This window comes from Thamnophis elegans, chromosome 1 (assembly GCF_009769535.1).
Source record: "Thamnophis elegans isolate rThaEle1 chromosome 1, rThaEle1.pri, whole genome shotgun sequence".
Classification (NCBI taxonomy): domain Eukaryota; kingdom Metazoa; phylum Chordata; class Lepidosauria; order Squamata; family Colubridae; genus Thamnophis; species Thamnophis elegans.
The window spans coordinates 115,399,794-115,425,015 of record NC_045541.1 but is presented as its reverse complement, the minus strand read 5'-3'; the positions used below and the strand labels follow the sequence as shown (position 1 = coordinate 115,425,015).

At 41.6% G+C, this 25,222-nt stretch overlaps 1 protein-coding gene across 3 annotated transcripts in view; it reads left to right on the top strand.

Annotated features, from left to right (window-relative positions):
- The window catches only part of MIDEAS (mitotic deacetylase associated SANT domain protein), a 60,567-nt gene that overhangs the window by 26,423 nt on the left and 8,922 nt on the right, over positions 1–25,222 (top strand). For all 3 annotated transcript variants that reach the window (XM_032228803.1, XM_032228796.1, XM_032228811.1), the window contains exons 2-10: positions 798–2,504; positions 7,943–8,254; positions 9,450–9,792; positions 10,215–10,281; positions 14,507–14,649; positions 16,404–16,507; positions 19,873–19,948; positions 22,470–22,558; positions 24,089–24,238. In XM_032228803.1, coding sequence (XP_032084694.1) covers positions 987–2,504; positions 7,943–8,254; positions 9,450–9,792; positions 10,215–10,281; positions 14,507–14,649; positions 16,404–16,507; positions 19,873–19,948; positions 22,470–22,558; positions 24,089–24,238 — 2,802 coding nt within the window. In that variant the 5' untranslated portion in view covers positions 798–986. The remainder of the gene's footprint in view (positions 1–797; positions 2,505–7,942; positions 8,255–9,449; positions 9,793–10,214; positions 10,282–14,506; positions 14,650–16,403; positions 16,508–19,872; positions 19,949–22,469; positions 22,559–24,088; positions 24,239–25,222) is intronic.

Genomic DNA, 25,222 nt, shown 5'->3' with positions numbered 1-25,222 from the left:
CCAGTTTTACCCTCTTTGAAGGCAGTACAGGTGGTCCTCATTTAGCAACTGCCTTGTTACAGTAACTGTTTGCAGTTGCAGTGATGAAAAAGTAATGCTTCAACTAGTCCTGGCATATATGGCATCTGCAGGTTTGTAAAACAAAAGAAATCTGAACTAAAACCTTAAAGATAGTCACAATTTTACTTAGGGACATCTACAGTTAATAACCACGTTGAGTTGCTAAACCAGGACTACCTGTATTTTGGTCTGCTTTAAATAGAAGGATCCAGAAAAAAATGTAAGGATTTTGGATATATAGGTAGTCCTTGACTTATGACCACAATTGCACCTAAAATTTATGTTGATAAATGAGACATTTGGTATATGAGTTTTGTCCCATTTTATGATTTTTCGTGCCACAGTTGTTAAGTGAATCATTGCAGTTGTTAAGTTAGTAACATGGTTGCTAAGTGAATCTGGCTCCCCCACTGATTTTGCTTTGTCATAAAATTGCGAAAGGGGATCACATGATCCCGGGGCGTTGCAACCGTCATAAACATGAGTCAGTTGCCACCCAGCATCTGAATTTTGATTGCGTGGGGATCATGGGGATGCTGCAATAGTCATGAGTGTGAGAAAGCTCATAAGTCCCTTTTTCCAGTGCCATTGTCATTTTGAACAGTCACTAAACGAACTGTTGTAAGTCAAGGACTGTGTGTATCTTACTCTTAAAGCAGTTGCCTAAGTTAAGAAAGCTGAATACATCGGATCTCTCTTGCTATTTTGGCTATTAACAGTGCTTATTTCTGTTTCAGGGAGTGAAACTGTTGGACCTTGACATCCTTTTAAACTTATAAATTGGGACCCACCATCCCTTCCAACTCCGCATGGATTAGCTGATGCAAGAGGAGAGCCTTCTGCTGGCTTCCTACGTTCTACCTCCCGTTCTGCTCTTGTGTTTGCGATGGGTTGGTTGCTGATCTGACTTTAAGAGGCACCGAATCATGAGTCTTCAGGCTCAGCCAAAGTCTTCAAACAAGAGAGCTGGAAAGCGGGTTGCATTTTTTAATGAGCAAGATGCCCTCCTGAAGGAAGCTCACCAGCAGCAACAGCAGCAGCAGCAGCAGCTAAAAGAAGGACAGTATTATGGCCACGGAGGGAATGTGCCTCCCACCCAGGCCATGGAGCTGACCAAGGCTGGGGTTTTCAGCAGCATTCCCAGCAATGCTGCATTGCTGAATTCAATGTATCAGGACAGAGGGGAGGGGAGGTTGACACCCCACCAAGTGGCTGCTGCCAAGTGGCAGAATTCCCTAATGGGAAACCGGCTGCCTGAGCGAAGTGAGGCAAATTGGCAGCCTCAGCCCGGTGGGTGGAACCATGGCATAGTTTATGGTGGCAACCAGAAAGGAGGACATCCTAATGCCAGCATTACAGATTACTATGGCCACCCAGATGCCCTGAAAAGAAACAGGGAGAAAGGGGGAGTGGTATCACAGCTGAACTTGTATGGAGATGCTGTCCAGCAGATGCTATCTCAAAAGGCCCAGTTGGAACAGCAAGCGTTGGCCAGGCAGCAAGCCCAGATTACCTCTTTCCAGCAAATGCAGCAGCAGCAACAGCAGCAGCAGCAGCAGCAACAAAATCAAAGCCTCTCTCTGCAACCTTTTCAGCTGGCTTTTGGACAGCAGGGCCAGAAGCAGGGTCTTCCTGAGTTATTGCATGTTCTTCAACAGGCTCCCACATCTTCCAGCCAGGCTTTCACTGCCCAGCAGAAACAGCAAGCTCTTCCACAATTGCAGCTGTTTGAAAACTATTATTCCCAACAGCAGCAGCACCATCACCACCACCAACAGCAGGCAGGAGTGCAAACTTTTGGCCTTCAGCCATCGGCTTCTGTGCCACAGACACATCTGGGAGCACCTCCTCAGCCTGTTCAACATCATATGGTTTCCCATCAGTTCCACCCAGTTTCTGAGAGGAATCAGGAGTTGCTGAAGGCTCTGACAGAACAGAACCCCCAGGCGGTTCTACCGCAGGCACAAATCAATCTCCCAAGGAGATCACGCAGGCTTTCCAAGGAAGGTGTCCCACCAGTACCTTCTGGAGAAGAAACGCTGGTCTCCAAGGCAGTTGAGGACTACCCTGGGAACATTGTGCCAACCCACCCCTGGCCATCACAGCAACACCCGGAAGTCCAGTTCCAACCTCAGTCTGAAATGTTCAGTCACAAAGAAAGTTATTCGCAACTAACTAGGGCAGAACTAGAGCGTGGAGATATGCCATCGGGGAGTCAACCGAGCCAGCCTGACATGGAGATGATGGGCATGTATGAGAATGCCCAAGAAGCAGGAAAGCAGGTGGCTGCCACTGATGGCATTGGTCCGAGAACAAACGACTTTGGTGCAGTTAGAGGAGGAGTCATCCAGAGTACCCGGAGGAGACGGCGTATTTCTCAAGAGGCCAACCTCTTAACCTTGGCTCAGAAAGCCGTCGAGTTGGCTTCTCTTCAGAATATCAGGGTAAGTGATATTTCTTGACTTGTTCTGTGACTGTTACTCTTCTTCATTTCCTGAAGGGCTGGAAGTAGCTGGCAGCCACTTTATTTGTTTTCTTCAGAGATGTGTCTTCACAAACTTTTATCTCATTTTCAGAGGTTTGTTTTTTGTTTTCCTCACATACCATATTTCTAGCAATCGAAGGAGAAGAGAAACACATGCATGTAATACTCAAATTGACAAGGATAGTTGGTGTATTTCAGTGGTTTTCATGCACTTGGCATCGTTAAGATGTGTAGACTTTTCAACTCTCGGAATTCTGAGAGATTGAAGGCCACGCATCTTCAAAGTACCAAGTTTGAAAAACACTGGTCTATCCCTTCCTGCGAATTTGTATTCTGCGGAATACAAATGGACAGTCAACTTAAGAATTGCTGCCTGAGAGGAGCATCTTTCTGTTCTCTTTCTCAAATCAGTTACACCATTTATATGTATAAATAGAAAGAAAACACATTTGGAGAGTAGAAATGAAAATCTACAATCCATCTAATGGATTTAGACTGAGCACTTATCAGTCTAATTGACTTCAGTGGTCCATAATTTCTGCCATGCTAAGAATCTTTGCATATTAGTCCACAGACGAATAAGGGACTTGGAGGCCCAGAATCATTAAGTAAGAAAGGGCCACTTAAGCCAAGAAGTCCAGTTGCCTGCTTGTTCCCAACAATAAGTTGGCCAACAATAGAAAGAGAACGTTGGTCCTTACTTGAACGTTCGTTTTAAGTAGAATTGAGGGAGGGGGTCACTGCTGATCACCAAAGCCTGATTGGTCCAGAGATTGAGGGAAATTTCTTTTATGTTTCGTCATTCCCTGTTGGTTCCTGATTTCCTCGAAGTCACAGTACGAATCTGCAAATAAACAAACAGACCACAGACCACCCTCCACCTGACTAGTTGACTAAGTCTTATTCGGAAGGTATGTGACTCCTTCCGAGATAAGGACCAATATTCTTTTACCAGTAGAATTGAGGGAGTGGTCACTGCTGGGACATACCCAAGCTCAGTCCCAGGGAGGGACTAAGACCCAGGGGGAGGGGCAGTTGCTACCTGCTGAAGAACTCTGCACCCAAAAGACGCGTCAGCAGATGCGAAGGAATCTATTCGGTAATGTCGTATAAAGGGAGTTGGTGACGATCAGGTGGCTGCCCGACAAATGTCCTTGAACGGGGCCCTAATAGCCCACGCTGCAGTAGTAGTGGCACTCTGGGTGGAGTGGGCCGTGATTCCCACAGGAGGAGACTGGTCTGAGCACTCATAGGCAGTGGAGATTGATTGGCGTAACCACCTGTCAATAGTGGCAGATGAAACCCTAGCTACCAGAGAACCTGGCTGAAAAGAAATGAAGAGGACCTCAGTCTTGCGAAAGGTTGCCGTACTCCGGAGATAAATGTGCAGAGCACGGCGGACATCTAAACGATGCCAAAGGCGTTCCCTCTCGTGGGAAGGAGCAGGATAGAAGTTGGGAAGGATGACTTCTTGGGCCCGATGGAAAAGGGAATTGACCTTTGGGACGAAAGTAGGGTCCAGGCGCAGGACCACTCTATCATAGTGAAACTGACATAGATTGTCCTTGGACGAGAGGGCCCCCAACTCAGAAATGCGACGAGCAAAAGTCACCGCAGCTAGGAAAGCTACCTTGAGAGATAAGAAATGGAGGTGGATCATCCGTAACAGTTCAAAGGGATCCCCAGTTAGAGCCCGCAAAACCAGGGGCAGGTCCCACGTGGGGAACCTATGGATTGGAGGGGGCCTAAGGTTGGCTGCATCCTTTAAGAACCTCTTTATCAAAGGAAAATGGGAAAGGGGGGGAAGTTCATCTCCAGCGAGGACCGATGACAGAGCAGCCACCTGACGTCTCAGGGTATTATGGGAGAGACCTCCATCTAGACCTTTCTGCAAGAAGTCTAGGGCCTGTGCAACCGATACCTCGGTCAGGCAGGTACCCAGAAGGGAACACCATTTGGTGAATGTTGACCACGTCGAATTGTAGATTCGTGTGATAGACGGTCGCCTGGAGGCCTCGATGGTTGCTATTACTCGGGAGGAAAGGTTAGCGTTTCTCAAGAGGTGCCACTCAAGTGCCAGGTGGTCAAGTGGAGCCACTGTAAATTGCCATTATACAATCGACAATCTCCCAAACTTGTGGGTCTTAACGTTTTATGATAATAAAAACACATGACACCTATTTATATTCTCCCCTATGAGAGCCAGTTTGGCACAGTGGTTATGTACCAGGCTAGAAATGCGACAGTAAATTCTATTCTACCTTAGGCACAAAGCCAAATGAATGAGCTTGGGCCACTTACTGTTTCTCCATCCCAGGAACTGGGCCGTGGCAAACTATTTCTGAAAAATCTTGCCGAGAAAACTGCAGGGACCAGTCCAGCTTCCTCAAAGCCCCCACCCCCAAACAATCTCATACTTTGAAATTTTGGGCTCTATGTTTAGTTGCAGCCAGAGAACTAATTACATTCTCTATTCCATTTCTTTTTGTGTATTTTAAACAAATTGTTTGATGAAACATTGAAACGTTACACAATCTTTCGCCATATTGAGGTAGCCACAAAACTTCTTTTTTTAAAAAATTATTTTCTTTCTGACTTTTTTGGTTTTTTTTAGTGTCTACCTTGCTCCCATTTTTTAAAATTAAAATTGGGGAACAAGTCCCAAACAGTTTGGAGAAAATTTTTAGTTGGATTTCTCAGGAATACGAGCTAACATATTTTTCATTTTAATTGAAATTAGAAAGGCTTCTAAATCTCCCTTTTTTGTGCACTCATTTTTTAAAGTTTAAATAGTTTTGCTAAGGATAACGAACTGCCAAAACAGAGTACCACATGCCAATATTCCATTGATTTCAGAAGTACGCTGTTTCCCTGAAAATAAGACCTCCCCTAATAATAAACCCAAGCAGGCTTTTGAGCACATGCACTAAAATAAGCCCTCCCCTGAAAATAAGCCCTTTGCAGCACAGCAGCAACTATGAGGTGACCACGCTCATCACCACCTGCACCTCAAAAATAATAAGATCTCCCCGAAAATAAGGCCAAGTGCTTGTGTCAGGGGTCAAAAGAAAATAAGATCCTGTCTTATTTTCAGGGAAACATGGGTAAGACCCCTTTTCTTTAACAATACACTAGTAACTCAAATGGTTTCAATACTTTGATTTAAAGAGCAGGTCTTTGGAACCATGATAATTGAATTTCTCTTCCCTACTGCTCGAAGATTTGTTATGCATTTTCTTTAATAGAACGCAAACTTTCAGATAGCTGCCATATTTATGGTTATGTTTCATCTTGTCTCTAGCATGATCTCCAAGCACATAGGATAATATATTCCTAATAAAAAAAGAAAAATGCACACAACTCAGGCTGTGTATAATATATAACTTATCTGTGATGCTGTTTTGGGGGCTGATTGCTTATACTGTATTAGTCAGTCTCCAAAAATCTTGGCTGTGCTAGTAGGAAATTATGAGAGTCTTATTTCAGAATTGCTGCAATACAACAAATTGGGAAAGATGGCATAGACATAGATTTCATGGGGTGTTTGGATGCGATAAGAGGAAGGCCTGGATATTCCATTGTGTGTAACACTGTGCATTGCATAATAGTATATCTTACTCTTTGGTCTGTATTGCATTGCTTATAAATAATTCCAATATAGCGTTCCAAACATTTCTACATGTTCACCCACTTATGTATAAAACGATATAATTTTTGTTTCCATGGTGAAATTATTTCTTTTCTAGAAGAGTAATTTCAGAGTAACAGCTCTCCTGCACACCAGCATTGGCTAGATTCACTTAACAAATGTTGTTGGAAGTTTCTGGCCATCACCTTTTGTTGGGCAAATAAAAGGATAAAGTGCTGCATACGTTTGAGGCTTGCAGTTGCTTGGGTGCATACTTGTAAAATGGATTACTTTGCTTGACAAATTAAGCCCAGCTTTAAGATAATTTCAAACTAGATGCTGAAGGAGAAAGCATTTTTATTTTAGGCATGTTGTGTGGAAGGGTGCAAAATTTTGGAAGCTGCATTGAAAGTTATTTATAATGTAGTTCGAGCCAGATCAAAGCTTGGGTCATCCTGATGTTGGATGTTTTTCATTATACACAAAGGGGCGCTTATGCATTAATTTTCATTTGAAAAGCACCAGATATGTACTATTGACATTTGCCTGTGCCACTCTCCACTAAAATGATACAATCTAAAAGAATATTCCCAGAATACTCAATGAATCTGATAAAGACATCTGGAGAACATCTAGGGAAGGAGAGTCTAAATGCACACCCAAGCTTTTTTATACCTTCCAGAGTGCCATCTACTGCCAGCAGCCCTAGGAGAAATATTTCACAAGGGGAAAATAGGAATGTAGATCATTTTGGGAAGTCCATCCAGGTTTCCCCTCTTCATGGAAAAGCTGTCTCTCACCAATGAATTTTATTTTTTTATTTACAGGATTCAAATAGCCTCCTTACTCTTAAGGTAAAGGTAAAGGTTCCCCTTGCACATATGTGCTAGTCGTTCCCGACTCTAGGGGTCGGTGCTCATCTCTGTTTCAAAGCCAAAGAGCCAGCGCTGTCTGAAGACGTCTCTGTGGTCATGTGGCCGGCATGACTAAACTACTTGCATTTTTACATGCTTTCGAACTGCTAGATTGGCAGAAGCTGGGACAAGTTACGGGGCGCTAGGGATTCGAACTGCCGAACTGCTGACCTTTCTGATCAACAAGCATAGCGTCTTAGTCCCTGAACCACCGCATCCCTATACTTCTTTCTACTATAGAAAGAAGCAAAACAAAACAAAATATGAATTAATTGGAAATTGATTTGGTTCTTCTGCAGTTAGATATGCTAGTATTGATTGTTTACGATTTTGGTTGGTAATTTTTGTAAGCTGTTTAAGAAAAGTTATCAAGCCATGGTATATAAACAAGAAATAGTATAAGTGGTAAGACCTCTTGGGCTGAAAGAAAAGGATTGAGGATTGAGTGTGTGATTTTTATATTATGAATGGTTGTATTCAACTTTTTATCTTTGCAATGTTTAACTCTGTATGTTTCTGAACAGTCATTTCTTTTTCACTTAGTTCTGTTGTTTGAAGGCCAATGTCCCCATTGCTTACTCCTGTCTGCATTGACACAATGTAATTCGTTTTTTGGTTTAGCTTGATATGTTTATAGGACACAGTTTATTACTTAACTGTAAGTGAAGAACAATTGTTCTTTCAGCAAATCATGCTTAAAATAAACGATGGCTTGGTACAGTGTGAGATGTTATCTGTTGAAAGGAAGGCCGATTTACTTCCCTCACTCACTGGAAGGAGACAATATCAGTTTTCAGTGTGTCACTTTCAAAGACCAAATACCTTAATGTGCACATGTTTTTTTTTTAATTTCAGGAACCTGAAATGTCAGAAGAAAAAAACAAAAGTGAGGCAACGGCTGCTGCCCCAAGGAGTGTTGTAGAATTTGCCAGCTCTTCCCCAGCCCCAAAGAGAGTCCGGGAGGATAACAGCCATGCGCCTCTCATTATTCCTGTGTCTGTGCCAGTGAAGAAGCTGGATGCTCAAGATATCACCAGGGAAAGGAGCGAGGATGGGAAGCAGCAGCGGTTCCTGGTTAATGATCATGGGATTGCAGACAGCAAGCCTTCTGTGATTGTCACTCGGAGGAGGTCCAATCGTAATTTGAATATGGACTCATCAGCTCAGGTAGATTTGGGACCTAGAGATGTTAATCTTCCTGTATACATTTCCCTTTATGTCAACAGTCAGCCTTCCCAAGGCAATTATCTCTTAGTCTTAGAAAACAGGATGAGTGCTTTAACAGTGGAGCCATTGACTAAAGAGGTTGGTGGGCTGCTCCTCACTGAATGTGTACAGGTGGCAACTGAACATCTGGCTGCCATAGACAGTTTGCTTTGGTTTCATATGGGACTTGAAGAGGTTGGGCTCACTAGCCTAAATTCTTCTTTTTAGCTCTATAGTTCCATGAACATGAAACCTACTAGCAGCTTACTCAGAGAGTCTCAGGCTGTAGACAATTATTTTGACCTGGTTCAGAAATTGCAATAGATTTTTATTGCTGTGCAATATTTAATATTCAAAGATGGGTTGACTCAGTGACCGATTTGTTCCTCCAGTTCTTTCCTTGAGGGGGAAAAAGGGAAACAAGGAAGGACTAAAGGGTGTTCTCTTTGAGGACCAAAGCTGTATGTATTGGACAGCTGGACAGCATTGAAATAATATGTGGATTAGGTAAAAGGTTTCTCCTGTCCAGTCATGCCTGACTCTAGAGGGCAGTGTTCCTCTCTGATTCTTAGCCGAGACAGCCAGTGTTGTCCAAATACACTTACGTGGTAAGCACACAGAATGCTGTTACTTTCCTACCAAAGTGGTACCTATTTATCTACTTGCATTTGCATGTTTTTGGACTGCTTAAATGGGCAGGAGCTGGGGCAAGAATGGAAGGTTACTATTTCACAGAGCTCGGGTTTCAAACCCAGGCTGTCAGCTTTCCCGTCAACAAGCCCAGCATCTTTAACCGCTGAGCCATCATCCCCCCAGTTCTGATAGGAACAACAAACAAAATGCCAGCATATTTTGGCTGCTTGGTTTTACATCTCCCTGTGCCTGAAATACAGTCTTTCATACACAGTCCTCATAGTCCATGTCCATAATGGCTTATTTTTATTATTTTATTTTCATTTATTTTATTTTTATCCCACCTTAACTAAGCAGGGCAGAGGAAAGAGAAAATCCTCTCCCTTTGCGGTCCCTAATCAATTGCACAGAGGAACATGAGGACAGTTCATTGTTTCAGAGATGCAGGGAAGGTTTTGAGACATAAAATATTTTCCTTTATGAGAGACGAAGTGTATTTCTTTTTTTATATACCTTTACATAGCACGAAGGCACCGCTCCAAAAGAAGTGGATGGTTTTGCACGGAAGCCAAAGCAACGACCAAGACCAGAGCCTCTTTTCATACCCCCCAAAGCCGGCACCTTCATTGCTCCACCAGTCTATTCCAATATCACACCGTACCAGAGCCACTTGCGTTCACCTGTCCGTCTAGCTGATCATCCTTCTGATAGGAACTTTGAGCTACCTCCTTATACGCCCCCTCCCATTCTCAGCCCAGTGCGAGAGGGCTCAGGACTATATTTCCATGCTTTCCTTTCTGCTACTGGCAGTGCAGTTCCACCTCCAATAACTCCAAAAGCTGCACACAGGACCCTACTGAGATCTAGTAAGTTTCTGGACAATGTTCTTGGTGGGTTGGGATGGGAGGATTTCCAGGAATTGATAACAGCTGACAGTTATAGATAATACTCATAAATTGGGAAGTTTGTTCAGGCTGAAGTATCTTGGATTCTGCTGAGCTAGGGTCTCATAATAACATTCTCCAGTTACATAACAATTCTCAGAACAATTGCCTGGGAATTGTGGGCATTGCCAATGAATCTGGAGGGTGCCAGGTTGGAGAAAATTTGTTTATACCATGATAATTATGTACAGTCTATAATCAAAGTTTGACCTCAATAAATAATGTCTTTAAGTTGCTATCTTGTCTTATGTATTGAGATGACAGTTTTATATATAACAGTGCATCATCATCAGTCTTTTAGATAGATTGGAATATATATTTAATTAAATAATTTTTTTTTGTAGACAGTACAGAAGCCACCCCTCCTGTCCTCTCAGTAATGGGAGAGTGCACTCCTGTCAGCATTGAACCGTAAGTATTCGATTGGAAAAATATAGAGCACCATTATTCAGTGACAGAGTTGTCTTCTTGGTCATATGATAAGTCTTTTCCCTAACTTAATCCCTGAACACTTTAGCTTCTGTTAGCCCAGGAAGGAAGGAAGATGTTCTATTCGGGTAGTCTTACCAGCTCAGGTGAAGAGGGAAGGAAGGATGAACGCTGCTTAATTGCAACTTTCAATAGTTTCAGGCAATGTGGCCCATGTTGAGGATGCTGAAAGTTCCAGTATATCAGCTGGAAAATCATTTACTCCTACTCATAATGTAAATTTATGTATACGTGTGCGCATGAAGGGGCCAGGATTGTATGGCAAGAATGACTCTTCCTGGTGTACTGCTTCCCAGACTGTACCTTCCTACCCAAGGCAATCTGATCCTTAGGCCAAAAATGGTTTTTCCTTCACTATTGTATCGAACCGAGCAATGGTAACCACCTGCACCAGGGAATACACCAGGGCACTCAGGGCAGCAAAAAGATCCCACATAGCCACCCTGGTTGCATCCGCTGAGTCCCGTCCAGCCGCCCTGTTTAGGATAACCCGCTCCCTACTGAACAAAAGGGAGGCGGGGGAACCCTTGCAGGGCAGAGCTGAAGAGTATGCCCAATTCTTAGCGGACAAAATTGCTCGGTTTCGGTCGGACTTGGACTCCACCCCCGCAGTTCCAGCCGAGGCACAGGGGGACCAAGTAGAACAGCTCTGGGTTGAGTTTCAGGACGTTACCCCCGGGGATGTGGACAAGGCCATGAGAGCTGTAAGTTCCTCCACCTGTGTTCTGGATCCGTGTCCCTCATGGCTGGTCACGAACTGCAGTGAGGTGACACGAGGCTGGATCCAGGCGGTTGTAACCGCCTCCCTTCGGGAGGGGAACTTCCCCGCCGCACTGAAAGCGGCGGTGGTGAGACCCCTCCTGAAGAAATCATCCTTGGATCCAGCTGTTCTTAATAGCTATCGCCCAGTCTCCAACCTTCCCTTCTTGGGGAAGGTTGTTGAGAAGGTGGTGGCCTTCCAGCTCCAACGGTCCTTGGAGGAAGCAAACTACCTAGACCCCTTCCAGTCAGGCTTCAGACCCGGTTACAGCACAGAAACCGCTTTGGTCGCATTGATTGATGATCTCTGGAGAGCCAGAGATGAAGGACATCCCTCCATCCTGGTCCTCCTTGACCTCTCAGCGGCTTTCGATACCATCGACCATGGTATCCTTCTGCGACGACTGCGGGAGGTGGGAGTGGGAGGCACCGTGTTACGGTGGTTCTCCTCCTACCTCTCGGACAGGTCGCAGTCGGTGTTAGTGGGGGGGCAGAGATCGTCCCCTAGGCCCCTAAATTATGGGGTGCCTCAGGGTTCGGTCTTATCCCCCCTACTATTCAACATCTACATGAAACAGCTGGGAGAGATCATCCGCAGGCACGGGATTAGATACCATCAATATGCGGACGATACTCAATTGTATCTGTCCGCCCCGTGCCAACTCAATGAAGCGGTAGATGTGATGGGCCGGGGCCTTGAGGCCGTTATGGACTGGATGAGGGTTAACAAGCTTGTGCTCAACCCAGAAAAGACCGAGTGGCTGTTGTGTTTTCCTCCCAAAGATTTGACTAATATTCCACCACTCAGGCTGGGGGGTCAAATTTTACACCCCTCAGAGAGGGTTCGCAACTTGGGAGTCCTCCTGGATCCACAGCTGTCATTTGACCACCACCTAACGGCTGTGACCAGGGGGGCATTCGCCCAGGTTCGCCTGGTGCGCCAGTTGCGACCCTACCTGAATCGGGAGGCTCTCACAACAGTCACTCGGGCCCTTGTGATCTCTAGGCTGGAATACTGCAATGTGCTCTACATGGGGCTGCCCTTGAAGAGCATCCGGCGACTTCAGCTAGTGCAGAACGCAGCCGCGCGAGTGATTGCAGGTGCACCTCGATTCACCCGCATAACACCTATCCTCCGCGAGCTGCGCTGGCTGCCTGTCGATCTCCGGATGCGCTTCAAGGTGCTATTAATCACCCATAAAGCCCTACATGGCAGTGGATCTGGATACTTGAGAGACCGCCTTCTGCCAATTACATCCCTGCGACCAATAAGATCCCATAGACTAGGCCTCCTCCGTATCCCATCGGCCAGCCAGTGTCGGCTGGCAACCACAAGGAGGAGGGCCTTCTCAGCAGTAGCCCCGACCCTTTGGAACGAGCTCCCCGTAGAGATTCGTACCCTCTCCACCGTCCAGGCCTTCCGCATAGCCTTGAAGAACTGGCTCGCCCGTCAGGCCTGGGGATAAGGATAGTTGCCCCTCCCGAATGATGAATGTATGTTGCCTACCATTTTATTATATGTTTCTATCTTGATGTCTGTATTCCCCTTTCCCGGTTTTATGTGAGCCGCCCTGAGTCCCCTCAGGGAAAAGGGCGGCCTACAAATTCTAATAAAACTCTAAAAAAAAAACCTCTAAAAATGGTTTTTCCTTCACTATTGTATCTTGAGACAGGTTTTACTAAAGACCTTCATTTGTGGAACTATTAATATTCATCAGAAAGGAGAAGCAGGCAAAATAAAAATCACTGTTTCCTGCTAGTTCATAACATCAGTTCAGTGTAGAGACACTTCCAAATATATGTGCATAAGTCCCAAAGGTGCTTTTTCGAAAAGCAACTGGACTTCATTTTGCTTCTCATCCAAGAATCTTCTTCAGTTCTGAAGCCAAAACTGAAGAAGCTTCTTAAATGAGAAGCAAAACATCTTCAAGGGAAAAACAAACTCCACTTGCTTTTTGAAAAGTACCTTTGGGACAACCATGACTTGGGTGGCTGAGAATCTCCATAGACATATGTGGATAAGAATTCCTACCTTGAAGATTTTCTTTTAAAAAAGACATTATATTTGGTGTTCTTAATTAAGCATATAATTATATACCTGTTAAAATGTCTTACCTTTGACCTGATGCAAAGGGCTTTGAGTAGAGGGAATGACTGACCCCAGTATTTTTTCTCTTTTGATTTCCTACAGAAATGGGTAAGTGATTGAGCAACAATGTAGAATGAATGAAGGCTTTATTAGGAACATAGGCATCTATGACAGGGTGAGAATAGGGAGTGACACAAGATGTCATGTTACAAACCCCACAATGTGCATTATTTCTATCTGAAGTTGCGATGTGTGTTCATGTTGTCATCTTGACATAATTGCGGTTTGTTGCAGGAGCCTATGATTAGGAGCCTTACTTCTGGTCCAACAACAGTATCTGTAGATAGAAACTGTACTTATAAACACCACAGCTGATCTTCCTTAGAGTCTTGGAAAAGAAATCCAAACCCTTTCAAGACTTAAAAGAATCACTTTCATAAGCGAAACACACCCTGAATAATTCCAGGGTAATGTTAATATTTGTAACTAAGCCAGTTTCCAGACTAATAAGATTTATCCACTACTTCTTCAAAATAACCTAGGGATTCAACATGCATTATGCCCAGTTGTGATATCATTTAGCCACAGTGGTTTGTAGATGGCAGATTGCAATCCTGCTACAAATGTATTTTGAATATACATCTATATAGCATAAGCAAACACACTCATACATTCATTTTTTTATATCTGTTGATGAAATTGTTTAAATGTGCATGTGTTGCTTATTCCTCTTGTTCTAGCAAGGGGGTTGCTCTCTGACTTTTACTCTGAATTAGGTTATGGTGATATCAGGTCCATGAAATAAATGGAACAGTTTAGCAATGATTTAAACTTCAGGCACTAGAGTTGAAGTTAAGTCTGATATGAAGATTTAACAAGCAGCCCAATCTTGGACTGTTCCCTTCATTTTTCCATAATTATCACGTAGCATTTTAATAACATATTTAGCAATTATCACATAGCAGTTGTATAGAATGATAAAAGCATATGTGAAGAAATTAGCCATATTTGGGTGTTCTTATATGTAAGTAAACAGATTACAGCTGTTTTCTTTATTGAAAGCTTCTGAATTTTTTTCCCTATTTTTAAACTCTTTCTCCTAATTAGCATATGTTGGCTTGCTAAGAGCATAAAAGAAGAATCTTTTATTTTGAGGCAGTAGAAACGGTTGAAGTAGATCTGGGAACAGATTATTATTATCTATTTCACATCATGGTCACCCGTGAAAGTGTCCTTTGTTTCAGATAAGCAGGCTGTGTTTTGGTGTATCACTTTGTTGATGTTCTTTTATTGTTCAAGGCGGATCAATGTGGGGTCTCGGTTTCAAGCAGAAATCCCACTGCTTCGAGATCGGTCTCTGGCAGCCGCCGATGTGGCCAAGGAGCAGTTGGTGTGGCAGCCATGGGAGGAGCTGGAAAATAATCCAGGAATCCAGGAGAATGGTAAAAAAAAAAAAAAGTATATCTGAATGGCCATGAAAACAAGGGAGGGAGGTGATAGAATTTCTAAAAGTCACTGGACAGTCAACCAGGTTGATGGCCTTTGATTCACTGCAGAGGTAGTCCTCAGCTTAAGACCACAATTGAGCCCAAAATTTGTGTTGTTAAGACATTTGTTAAGTGAGTTTTGCCCCATTTTATGACTTTTCTTGCCACGTTTGTTAAGTGAATCACGGCAGTTGTTAAGTTAACAACATGGTTGTTAAGTGAATCTGTTTTCCCCATTGATTTCGCTTGTCAGAAGGTCACAAAAGGCAATTTAATGACTCCTGGACACTGCAACCGTCATAAATATGAGTCAGTTGTCAAGCATCTGAATGACCATGGGGATCCTATAATAGTTGTAAGTGTGAAAAATGGTCATAAATCACTTTTTTTCAGTGATGATGTAATTTTGAATAGTCACTAAATAAACTGTTGCAAGTTGAGGACTACCTGTATTCAGTAAAGCTTGCACGGAGCAAGGAACTCTAAATGGAAAATCGTTAAAAGTCAGAGATTTGAGAGTAATTGTAATTGTAATAATTGAAAATTATTCTTTGTCATTTTGAAAAACATTTAAATTTATCAGAAGCACACAAAGTCATCAATTTGACCAGATTATTTTTTAAAAAATTGAGGTCTTCCACTGATAGCTTCTCTTCCTATAGTTCACCTCCCTCCTCAAAATCTGCTCCAATGTTGAAAGATTCTAATCTAGATGTCTCTTGTATAAAAATTGTGAACTTGTGATTATGGTTTTGATGATTAGATGGTATGGATTTTAGAAATAAAGAATATTATAATGTAACTTTAAACAGAGGTTAAAATATACCTGCTGTGAAGAATATTAGAAGCCACTTTTCTATTTTTCTTTAGCTTTTTTCTTTTCTTGCACTTTTGAACTTGCACTTGCTTTCTTTTTCTCTTTTTTTCCTTACGTTACATTTGTGTTTGTTTTTATCCTCTCTTTAAAAATCTTTGGTTAAAAATTAGACAGACACGGGCAGAATGTTAAATGAGAAAAAAATCATGCGGTGTCAGATGCTGTCCCAAAATACTAGTAGACAAGTAAAATATTAGCTAAGTTAAACCACAGAAAAGCCATAGGGTCATAAAGATAACATTAGTACTAAATTCAACATAATGTGATTGGTTTGCTTAATGAGGGACTGCCTCAAAAAAGGCCATGCTTTTTATTTTCGCACCCTCTTCTCTTTGGTTGTTCCATTTTATTTAATATTTAAGATATTTTCTTCTTTATTTCCACTGCTTATCCAGTAAGGGATGAAAATGAGCTGCGGGCATCTTTCTCTCATAAAGTGGAAGTATTCTTCCCCCGAATGGGATGGGATGGGATGGATATGACAATATCATAGTAAAAACCAGGACATCAAGATTAATCCCTGTTACTGGGAAACATGAAGGTGGATATTAACTATTTTGGTCCTCTATGGAACATTGGTATCCATCAACATAAGCCAGCATGGCTAGTGGTCAGAAGTGATGTAGAAACTAGGATGTAGAAACTAGGATGTGAAGACAGTAGGTTCCCAGTTAATGGTTGGTGAGAACCATTAATCACAAAATGATGGGAAGCTTGTTTATGTACATGAGCCAAATTGTACATATATTTGCTGGTTTTCTTTTTAAATGGATGTTGTTAATTTCATCTATCTATTTCATAACACTGTGGAACTTTCTTTTAAATATGACAGTGGACAACCTGGTAACAGCTGCATGTTCAAGCATATTTCCTGGAGGTGGTACCAATCAAGAGCTGGCATTTCACTGCTTACATGAAGCAAAAGGAGACGTTGTGGTAAGAATCCAGCAACTTCTGATTGGACTGCAAAGTTTGCTGATAAATATAAAATTCTGATGTCTAGCTAGGACTTAACATTATTATATAGCCCAGCTATATAATACACTTTCATAAGCAGTTTTACTACTCTGTAGTTAATATATTCATGATAACGCTTTCTATCTTTTATCTGTATCTGGGTCAAATCAAGAGCTATTGGTGGCTCTTCTTGGTAGTCTCTTTCATTTTCCTTCTGTTGTTCATGATGCACTTGCCTAGAGCCAATCATAGACTTGCTATTGGTAATCTCAAAGGTGCTTTTTCAAAAGGCAACTGGACTTTGTTTTTCCTTGAAGATATTTCGCTTCTCATCCAAGAAGCTTCTTCAGTTTGAAGACTTTCAGCTCTATAAACATTTGCTCTTCGTAGGTCAGCCTTCCCAACTTGGCACTCTCTAGTATTCCTAGCCAGCACATGTAACAGGTTGGGGAAAGTTGTTTTAAGCTAACATTGCAGGGGATATTACCAAAGCTACACTTTGCTTGACACTTTTTTAAAAAAAGAAATGATAATTGGTTTATTTAACATGCAAAGCCAAAAAGAGCTGTGGTGATGCAGTAGTTAGAGTGCAGTACTGCAGGCTACTTCTGCTGATTGCTGGCTGCCTGCAATTTGGCAGTTCGAATCTCACTAGGCTCAAGGTTGACCCATCCTTCCGAGGTCGGTAAAATAAGGACCTAGATTGTTGGGGGCAATATGCTGACTTGTAAACTGCTTAGAGAGGGCTGTAAAACACGATGAAGTGGTATATAAGTCTAAGTGTTATTGCTATTTGCTATGTTTATTAACTGCAGTGACTGGATTCATAGTATAAGCAGAACTGCATAAATGACATTATGGCTTAGTTGTCTTACCCATCCCCTGCTAGAGCAGATACTTACGTTTAGAATGTCTCCCGTCCACTACTACTACTACCTCCATTATAGGATTGGAAAGCCTTCCATCTGAAACCCTGAGGAGCTGCCGTCAGTCAGCATAGACAAAATTCAGGTTATATTTTAGCTTCTAAGGTCTGACTGTCTAATGCTGGCATGGAATCAGTGTCACCTTGGAGAAACTGAACTATAAAATCCATCTGTGTAATACAACTGTTTAACTTGAAATAATTAAGGTAGCATAGACAGCTTTTGATAATATTCTCAGAGAGAAAAACAGATGTTGGAAATCTGTGGCTACATTGTGCTTGACTCTGTTGATTTCCTGGAATGCCTAGAATAATTTTGGCATTTATTTATGTTCTTGCTGTGAAATACTATTTACTTGGGCATGATTAAACATGGGCGTTAACTGAGTCTGCAAAGAATGATGATTTAAGGACTCTTCAGAGTTCTTGGTTTGTTTTTTTATTGTTATTGTTAGGCACAAGTTAGCAGGCATCATTATCAAATGAGGTACGTAGTTTAGGAATAGACATTTAATTCTTTTTTACATAGAAGTTTAAACTAAACCTCAAGAGGAATAAAAGGGAGTAAATGAAATCCTGTACATAAGACTTATTATAGGAATGCATTTGGATGACACTAAGGCATAGTTTTCTTAGAACATCATTATATTTAGCAATCATTACTTCACCCCAAAAGTTACCAAGGAGATTACAGGTGGTAATGACCAATTATTCAGCAGCCGTTCAGTCTTGTAATGGTGCTGAATGAGGGGCACAAATCCTCGTAATTGTGGTTATCGCAACACCCCTGTGATCGTTTCATTGCAACCGAGCTGTTTGATGTCTGGTTCACAATTATAACGTGATTATGACATCACGCGATCCCAATTTCTGACAGCTTCTCACATGCAGAATCAAGGAAATTGGAAGTGGCAATCACATGGAATCCTCACATAATGAATGTATGATCCTCATGGAACATGAGCAACCAGGACCACCAGAACTGCTGTCACTAAGTGATGAATTGTTGTGATGTTGCACTTTTTGACTCCGTCACTTAGCAATGGCAATTATGATTTCATTTGCCATTATAACCAAAAACTATCAGTAAAATCATTCAATTCTTGAGTTTAACCACAACTGAGCCAATTATTCCAACCGGCTAGAGCAGGGGTCGGCAACCTTAAATACTCAAAGAGCCACCAAAGTCATAACCGGAAGCCCCCTGTTCAATTCTGGAGCCGACCAGAAGTCCGGTCCCCCCCCCCCCCCATAGAATCTCCTAGTGCAGCGTCCTTTTTCCTCTACCTGTTCTAACCAAAAGCCCTATCAATTGAGCTGACCAATGACAGGGAGCCGCAGCAGAGGGATGAAAGAGCCACATGCGGCTCCAAAACTGCAGATTGCAGACCCCTGGGCTAGAGCATTTTATTGTGGGCATTTTTTTGTGTGTTTTTGGTAGATTAATAGATTAGGTTTTTTTAAAAAAAATGATTTAAATCTGTTTCAAAAAAGGCATAATGTTAAATTTAATATGGGTGGTCCTTGACTTTTGACCACAACTGAGGCCAGAATTTCTATTGCTAACAAGATGATTGTTAACTGAGTCGTACCCAATTTTGCTACCTTTTTTGCCACAATCATTAAGCAAATACCTTCAGTTACAAGTGACTCACGTATGTAGCTGTTGATTGAATCTGGATTCCTCCGCTGATTTTGCTTGTTGGAATATGACTGGGAAGGTCGCAAATTATAATCACATGACTGTAGGATGCTACAACCATTATAAATATAAGCTGCTTGCCAAGCACCCACATTTTGATTGCGTGATCATCGGGTTGCTGCGATGGTCCTAAGTGTCAGAAGACATTTTTTTCAGTGCTGTCGTAACTTTGAATGGTGGCTGAATAAGTGATTTGTAACTTGAGGGCTATCTGTAAATCAACAGTGGATTGCAATAGCAGTAGAAGAGAGGAAGGGAAACAGATAAGCCCTGGAGGCTTAATCTGTTCCTCTCCCAATAAACCATGATATATTGACCAAATGTCTTGATGGTTTATATCTGGGAGGATTATGAATAAAAATTTGAATGGGAACCATTCATGGCCCAAAGGCTTTTCAGTGGCTTATGCAAGTTTGTAAAGCAGCAGCTTCGTGAACTTTGGCCCAATAAAGCCATGATGGGTTTGTTAGCTTTAATGTGCTGTGATTCCTTGTTCTTGTTAGACAGGCTGTGGCTATGTGTCACTTAACTTATTTCGAAGGCTAGTTGCAAGGATAAATTAGCCAACGGTATTCACTCTGAATCTTACTAATCAGGTGGGCCCTAAACCCTAAATACACACAGCAATTAAGCAGCAATTATCAAAGATGTTTAGGAAATAGTGACCTTGTTCAGGTTTTATTATTTGAGCTGAAACTGGTTTTGTTTTCCCTTCAGGCTGCTTTGACCAAAATGCTGCTGAAGAAATCGGTGCATTCTCCGAGCCACCCGCTGGTAGATTACCACTACACTGGTATGTTGCAATAAGTAATAGCGGTAGTTCCTTTTATCCTTCCCAATTTTAAGCACAAGGAACTTTTAGAATCACCACCCTGATAAATTGGAGGAACATTTTTACATGCAGGAGATAATTTCTTCATCTTAGAATACTGTTATTCTCCAATTTAAGCTCTGGCTGGCTTTAACACACTTTACTTTTAGAAATAAAAGTAAAGTTGGAAAAACATTGTGTGGTCTAGTATGCATGTGTGCAGGCATAGGGAATGTGGAAAAGATGAATCAGGCTATTAATAAATGACAATTTTATGTTTAAAGAATCTTAAGTATAATGGAAATAAATTTGTGCATAAAAGTGCCCAGTCTGTTGCCTCGTAAGTAGCTTGGACTGCAACTTCCAGAATTAGTAGTCACATGATTAGGAATTACGGAACTTTTAGGCCAACATTTCTAGAGGATAGCAAGATTTAGAACATTAAACATTAGTGGCATTGGCTATTTCCCCTAATCTCAGCCTGTTTTACCATATAGGGGGGGGGGGACCCATTCCTACTGATGGTTTTATTCCTGCTAAAGAAAAAATGGACACAAATTTTGTGGTTTTGAACAGTTCTCTGTTCAAATAAGCAAATAAATTTTGAGATCACCCTGTGATATGTATACTTCTCACTTTATCTGACATAACATAAAGGATTACCAGGTTTATCTGTAGCCAGGATCTTTCTGGAAAGAGACTAGCAGTACCGGAAATTAGTTCAACAATCTAAAAAATTGGCAACCTGTGGGTATCTTTGAGAACTTTTGAGGATAAGCAAATCCTTTGTCAGCAATCCTTCTGATCTCTGTAAACTCTTAATTCATTTAAACAAGAGCAAAGGCTGTGTTTACTTTTTCGGTGACAGGTGAAGAGCAAGGGAAGAAAATGTATTCTGGACAGTTGCTGCAGATTGCTCCTAGAACAACTAACCTGAATGTACATCATGTACCTTATGTGTCTATCAGTTCACAGGATGTAATATTTGACAGAAACAAATTTAAACTTCTCTTTACTTTATAGAAATAATATTTCAAACACTTCTGGTTTTGCTTACTGCGCAATATTTTATTATTTATTTATATGAATTACATACTGGACAGAACCCATGAGATGTGACTTTCTATCTACAGTTAATTTAAATGCCAAGGAATTAGAGATGATGATTGGCACGGACTTGGATTGTGACAAATATAGTAGCATGCCATTATACAGTGTTGGAATTTACTCCAAATACTAACCTCCTTGTCTCATACCTCATGATAGCACTGGCTAATCTGCTCCGATGTTACATAAGAAGATAGTTGGGAGATGTGCACAATCTTTGTGAACTCTTTAGTTAGCACTGATCTGAGGTCACTAAATTTTTGGCAGGGCAGGAAAATGCTCAATGGCATGTGTGACCCTATAGAACAGTGATGGCTAACCTTTTTCTAAAGGTGTGCCAAAATTGTGTTTGTGTGTTTGCGTTATCGCGTGCCCATCCACCTGTGCATGCACACACGACACCCACCCTGTGCATGCACGCATCCCTGCACCATGTGTGGAGGGGGGGGAGTTTTCACCCTTCCCCAGGCTCTGGAGGCTTTCGTGGGGTGGGCGAAAAACAGGCCCAACAGGCCAACCGGAAGTTTGTTCCCAAACTTCTGGTTGGGCCATTAGGCTGTTTTTCACCCATCCCAGGCTCCAGAGGCTTTCCTGAAGCCTGGGGAGGGCGAAAACGGCCTCCACCTCACCTCTGAAAGGTAAAAAAACCCAGCTGATCGACGTTCTGGATATGAGGGCTGCCGTGCCGGCAAATATGGCTGTGCGTGCCACAGGGTCGCCATCATGGCTATAGAATGTAGAACGATGCTGCCCAACCACATGACTTCAGAGCCTTTTGTTTGTGTAAGGGTAAAACTAGCTCACCTTAGAACCCATTGCCCTAAACAGATACTTGTCTTGATTCAAAGTAGGTTATGATTGTAAAAAGAAGTACTTATATCCCTCCATTTCATTCCAAACATGTTTTTCATGGCTTCTTTCTTCACATTGAAAAGCAAAACTAAACTTTCCCTTGAATTGAGCTCGTCATTTGGACAAATCTATGAAACATGGCAGTGTTGCTAGCAGAATGCCAAAGTAGTTTGCTATGACTTCTTTCTGGGTTATTTTTTCTTTCTTTCTTATTTATAAAACACTACCCATCAAAGTGTTTTGGACTAGGTGTATAAGATAACCTTGTTTCTATATGTTGTCAGTTTGTAAGACTTCAGTATTTTGGGTATTCAGGGATATTTAAATTTCATTTAAAATCAATTATCAGATTCCAGTGAAAAGGCTTAATTTAAAAAACCATCTGGCAAGGCTTCTGATTTAATCCAAGAATAATATATTTAAGTTAATTGAAGCAGGATAGATGAAATGTTCATATAAGATCTGTCTTGACAAGAAAAAACTTGTGTTGGAAAATAAGTAATGGAATGGAATTTATATGTCACTTTTTCTTTTCTTTTTCCAGGGTCAGACAGCTGGAGCGTGGCTGAGAAGAAACACTTCAATAAGGGAATTGCTATCTATAAGAAAGACTTCTTCCTTGTCCAGAAACTTGTGAGTCTTTTCTCAGATTCCTAACTCATGACAAAAAAAAAAAAGGCAGGCACCTCTAGGATACATAGATATGTCTCTTGCTGATTAATTTTGCAATGTTTTGACCAAGCACTAGGAAAAAAAGACACCGCTTAAAGCTTGCTTGCAAGACCTTCCAGTGCAATTTTGGGAAGTGAATGGGACCAAACTCTGGAGCCTCCTGCTGTGTGTATGGAAATCCAATGGTGTGGCAATAAGATAGGATAGGATAGGATAGAATAGAATAATCTTTAATATTACCTTTATTCTGGAGCCCAGTGTTGAATTGCTGGACTCCAGAATAAAGGTAATATTAAAGATTAGGTATTAAAATACTTCTTGGGGCAGTGATGCTGAAGTGCTGATAATTTCAATGATTGGAGCCCCGACATAATCTCTTTGTCTTTTCACAAGAGGAGTGAACAAACCAGCAGACTTATTCTAGAACAGTTAAGCATTGTTTCTTCCTCAGAATGAAGCTGCAAGATAGAGTCAGTTGAAGAATATGCTACTTCATGTGTAAGAAAGAGTGAAGGAACTCTTTCAGCATAGCCAAAAAAATCAGTTCCTTTTTTGCTTTTTGATCCAAACTATGAAAAGCCATATGTAAAACCTATGTGCAACCACGAGCATTTCACGGATGCCCTCAGATTATCTGCCTAATATATTGCAAAACAGAGATGAACAACTACCATTGCTTCAGTGGTTGCATCAGATTTCTTTATTTAGCATTTAGTTTTTCATAATCCAAGCCCTTTTGATCCAGCAAAGCATTCAGCTGCCATCACAGTCTGAAACCCCCACTGCAGTTTGTGCAAAATTAAATCTCTTATTTCATATGTAGCAACGGCATGATTCCTAAGTTTTCATCCGACAAGTGGCCTTTGAAACCCAGAGATCAATTTCCACAGTATTTAGTCTCAGAAATTTGTTGCACATATGCCAACATTCAGGACAATGGGTCTGGATAGCAGCCAGGGGTTTTGAAGCTCATGGATTTGCCCAGTGAATTTGTAGGCAATATAATTGCTTTTTGTGTTGAAATTTGACCCATTTGATTTGTAAACAACTCAGTAATACCCTAATAGAGTAGATTATTATTCCAATTCCTGTAATTATGTTGGCTGGTTTTCTCCTATAGGATTCCAGCCTACTCAAGGACTTGTGAGTCATAAGATTAGCATCTAATTTATACACGAGATACCCAATTACAACAGAGAAATTCAGAAAGGAATATATATGAAGTAATATTGAATAATAGGTTTATTATTAAGAAAATGGATTATTTGAAATTTAAGGTATAAAAGAAAGATTTCTAGTTTTCTAGTCTCGTTTCAAGCTGTTGTTTTTTTATAGTCAAGTTTAGATTCTATTTCTGCCAGTGCCCCTTTTTTTTCTGAGATACTTTCAGTAAAAAAGAATAATTATTAGCATCAAGCCTTGTGATCATTTGGAATTCTCTGATTCCTGTCCTTGTATCTTCCTTTGTTTCTCCATCCCACAATACTGCAGATAAAAACCAAGACTGTGGCTCAGTGTGTGGAATTCTACTATACTTACAAAAAACAGGTTAAAATAGGCCGGAATGGGACTCTCATCTTTGGGGATGTTGACGCTACCATTGAAAGAGCCGTTAAAGATGAAGCTGAAGTAGATATAAAGGTAACAGATCCCAAGCAGGAGCTTCGATGCTAAAAATTATCCTAGATCTCATAGATTGTGGGCAAAGGCATGGAACTTGAAACGGGCGTTTTCCGTCGCTGTGAATTACTTGCAGATGTATAGAAAAAAATTCCCAGAGAAAATGAGAAAATTGCAGAGTTCTACTTTAATTTCATTGGCAGGAGTTATTACAGTGGTTCCCAACATGGAGCCCAGGGCCCACAAGGGGGGCGGGGCAATTTGATTTTTAATGGGGGCAATTTGAACCTTGTTTAAACCAAGTTAATGGCCTTTTAGGCTTCCTCCACGTGAGTAGAGTTCACTTTTTGAGTAAAGTAAGAATATGTCACGGAGGCATCAGGGTTTTAGAGATGCTTACATGGGGCATGGCCAAAAAATGGTTGGGAAACACTGAGCTATTAGAATGGTAGTGAATGTGTGTCAGTCTTACTGGGTAGACCACACAGGAAACGTGATCAAGTAAGCTTATTTTATTGTCAAACTACATTAACAGAATTTTAAAGTCTGAAACTACACTTCTTCAACTTTTACAGCTGAAGAACATGAAGAGGGACCCTTCTGGTTCTCTTGCTTCACTTGTTATGCAGTTGCAGGCTTTGCTCTCAGCTCTCTTTTTAATTGACCAGGCCAGGGGTCCCCAACTCTCGGTCCGTGGACTAGAACCAGGCCGTGGCATCATTGGTGGGATTCAAAAAATTTTACTACCGGTTCTGTAGGCATGGCTTGGTGGTCGTGGCAGTGAAAGGATACTGTAAAATCCATTCCCTCCCCACTCCAGGGGAAGGTTACTGCAAAATCCCCATTTCCTGCCAATCAGCTGGGACTCGGGAGGCAGAGAATAGATGGGGACCAGTCAGAGGTGGTATTTACTGGTTCTCCAAACTACTCAAAATTTCCGCTACCAGTTCTCCATAACTGGTCAGAACCTGCTGAATACCACCTCTGTGTGGCATGCCAGAAACT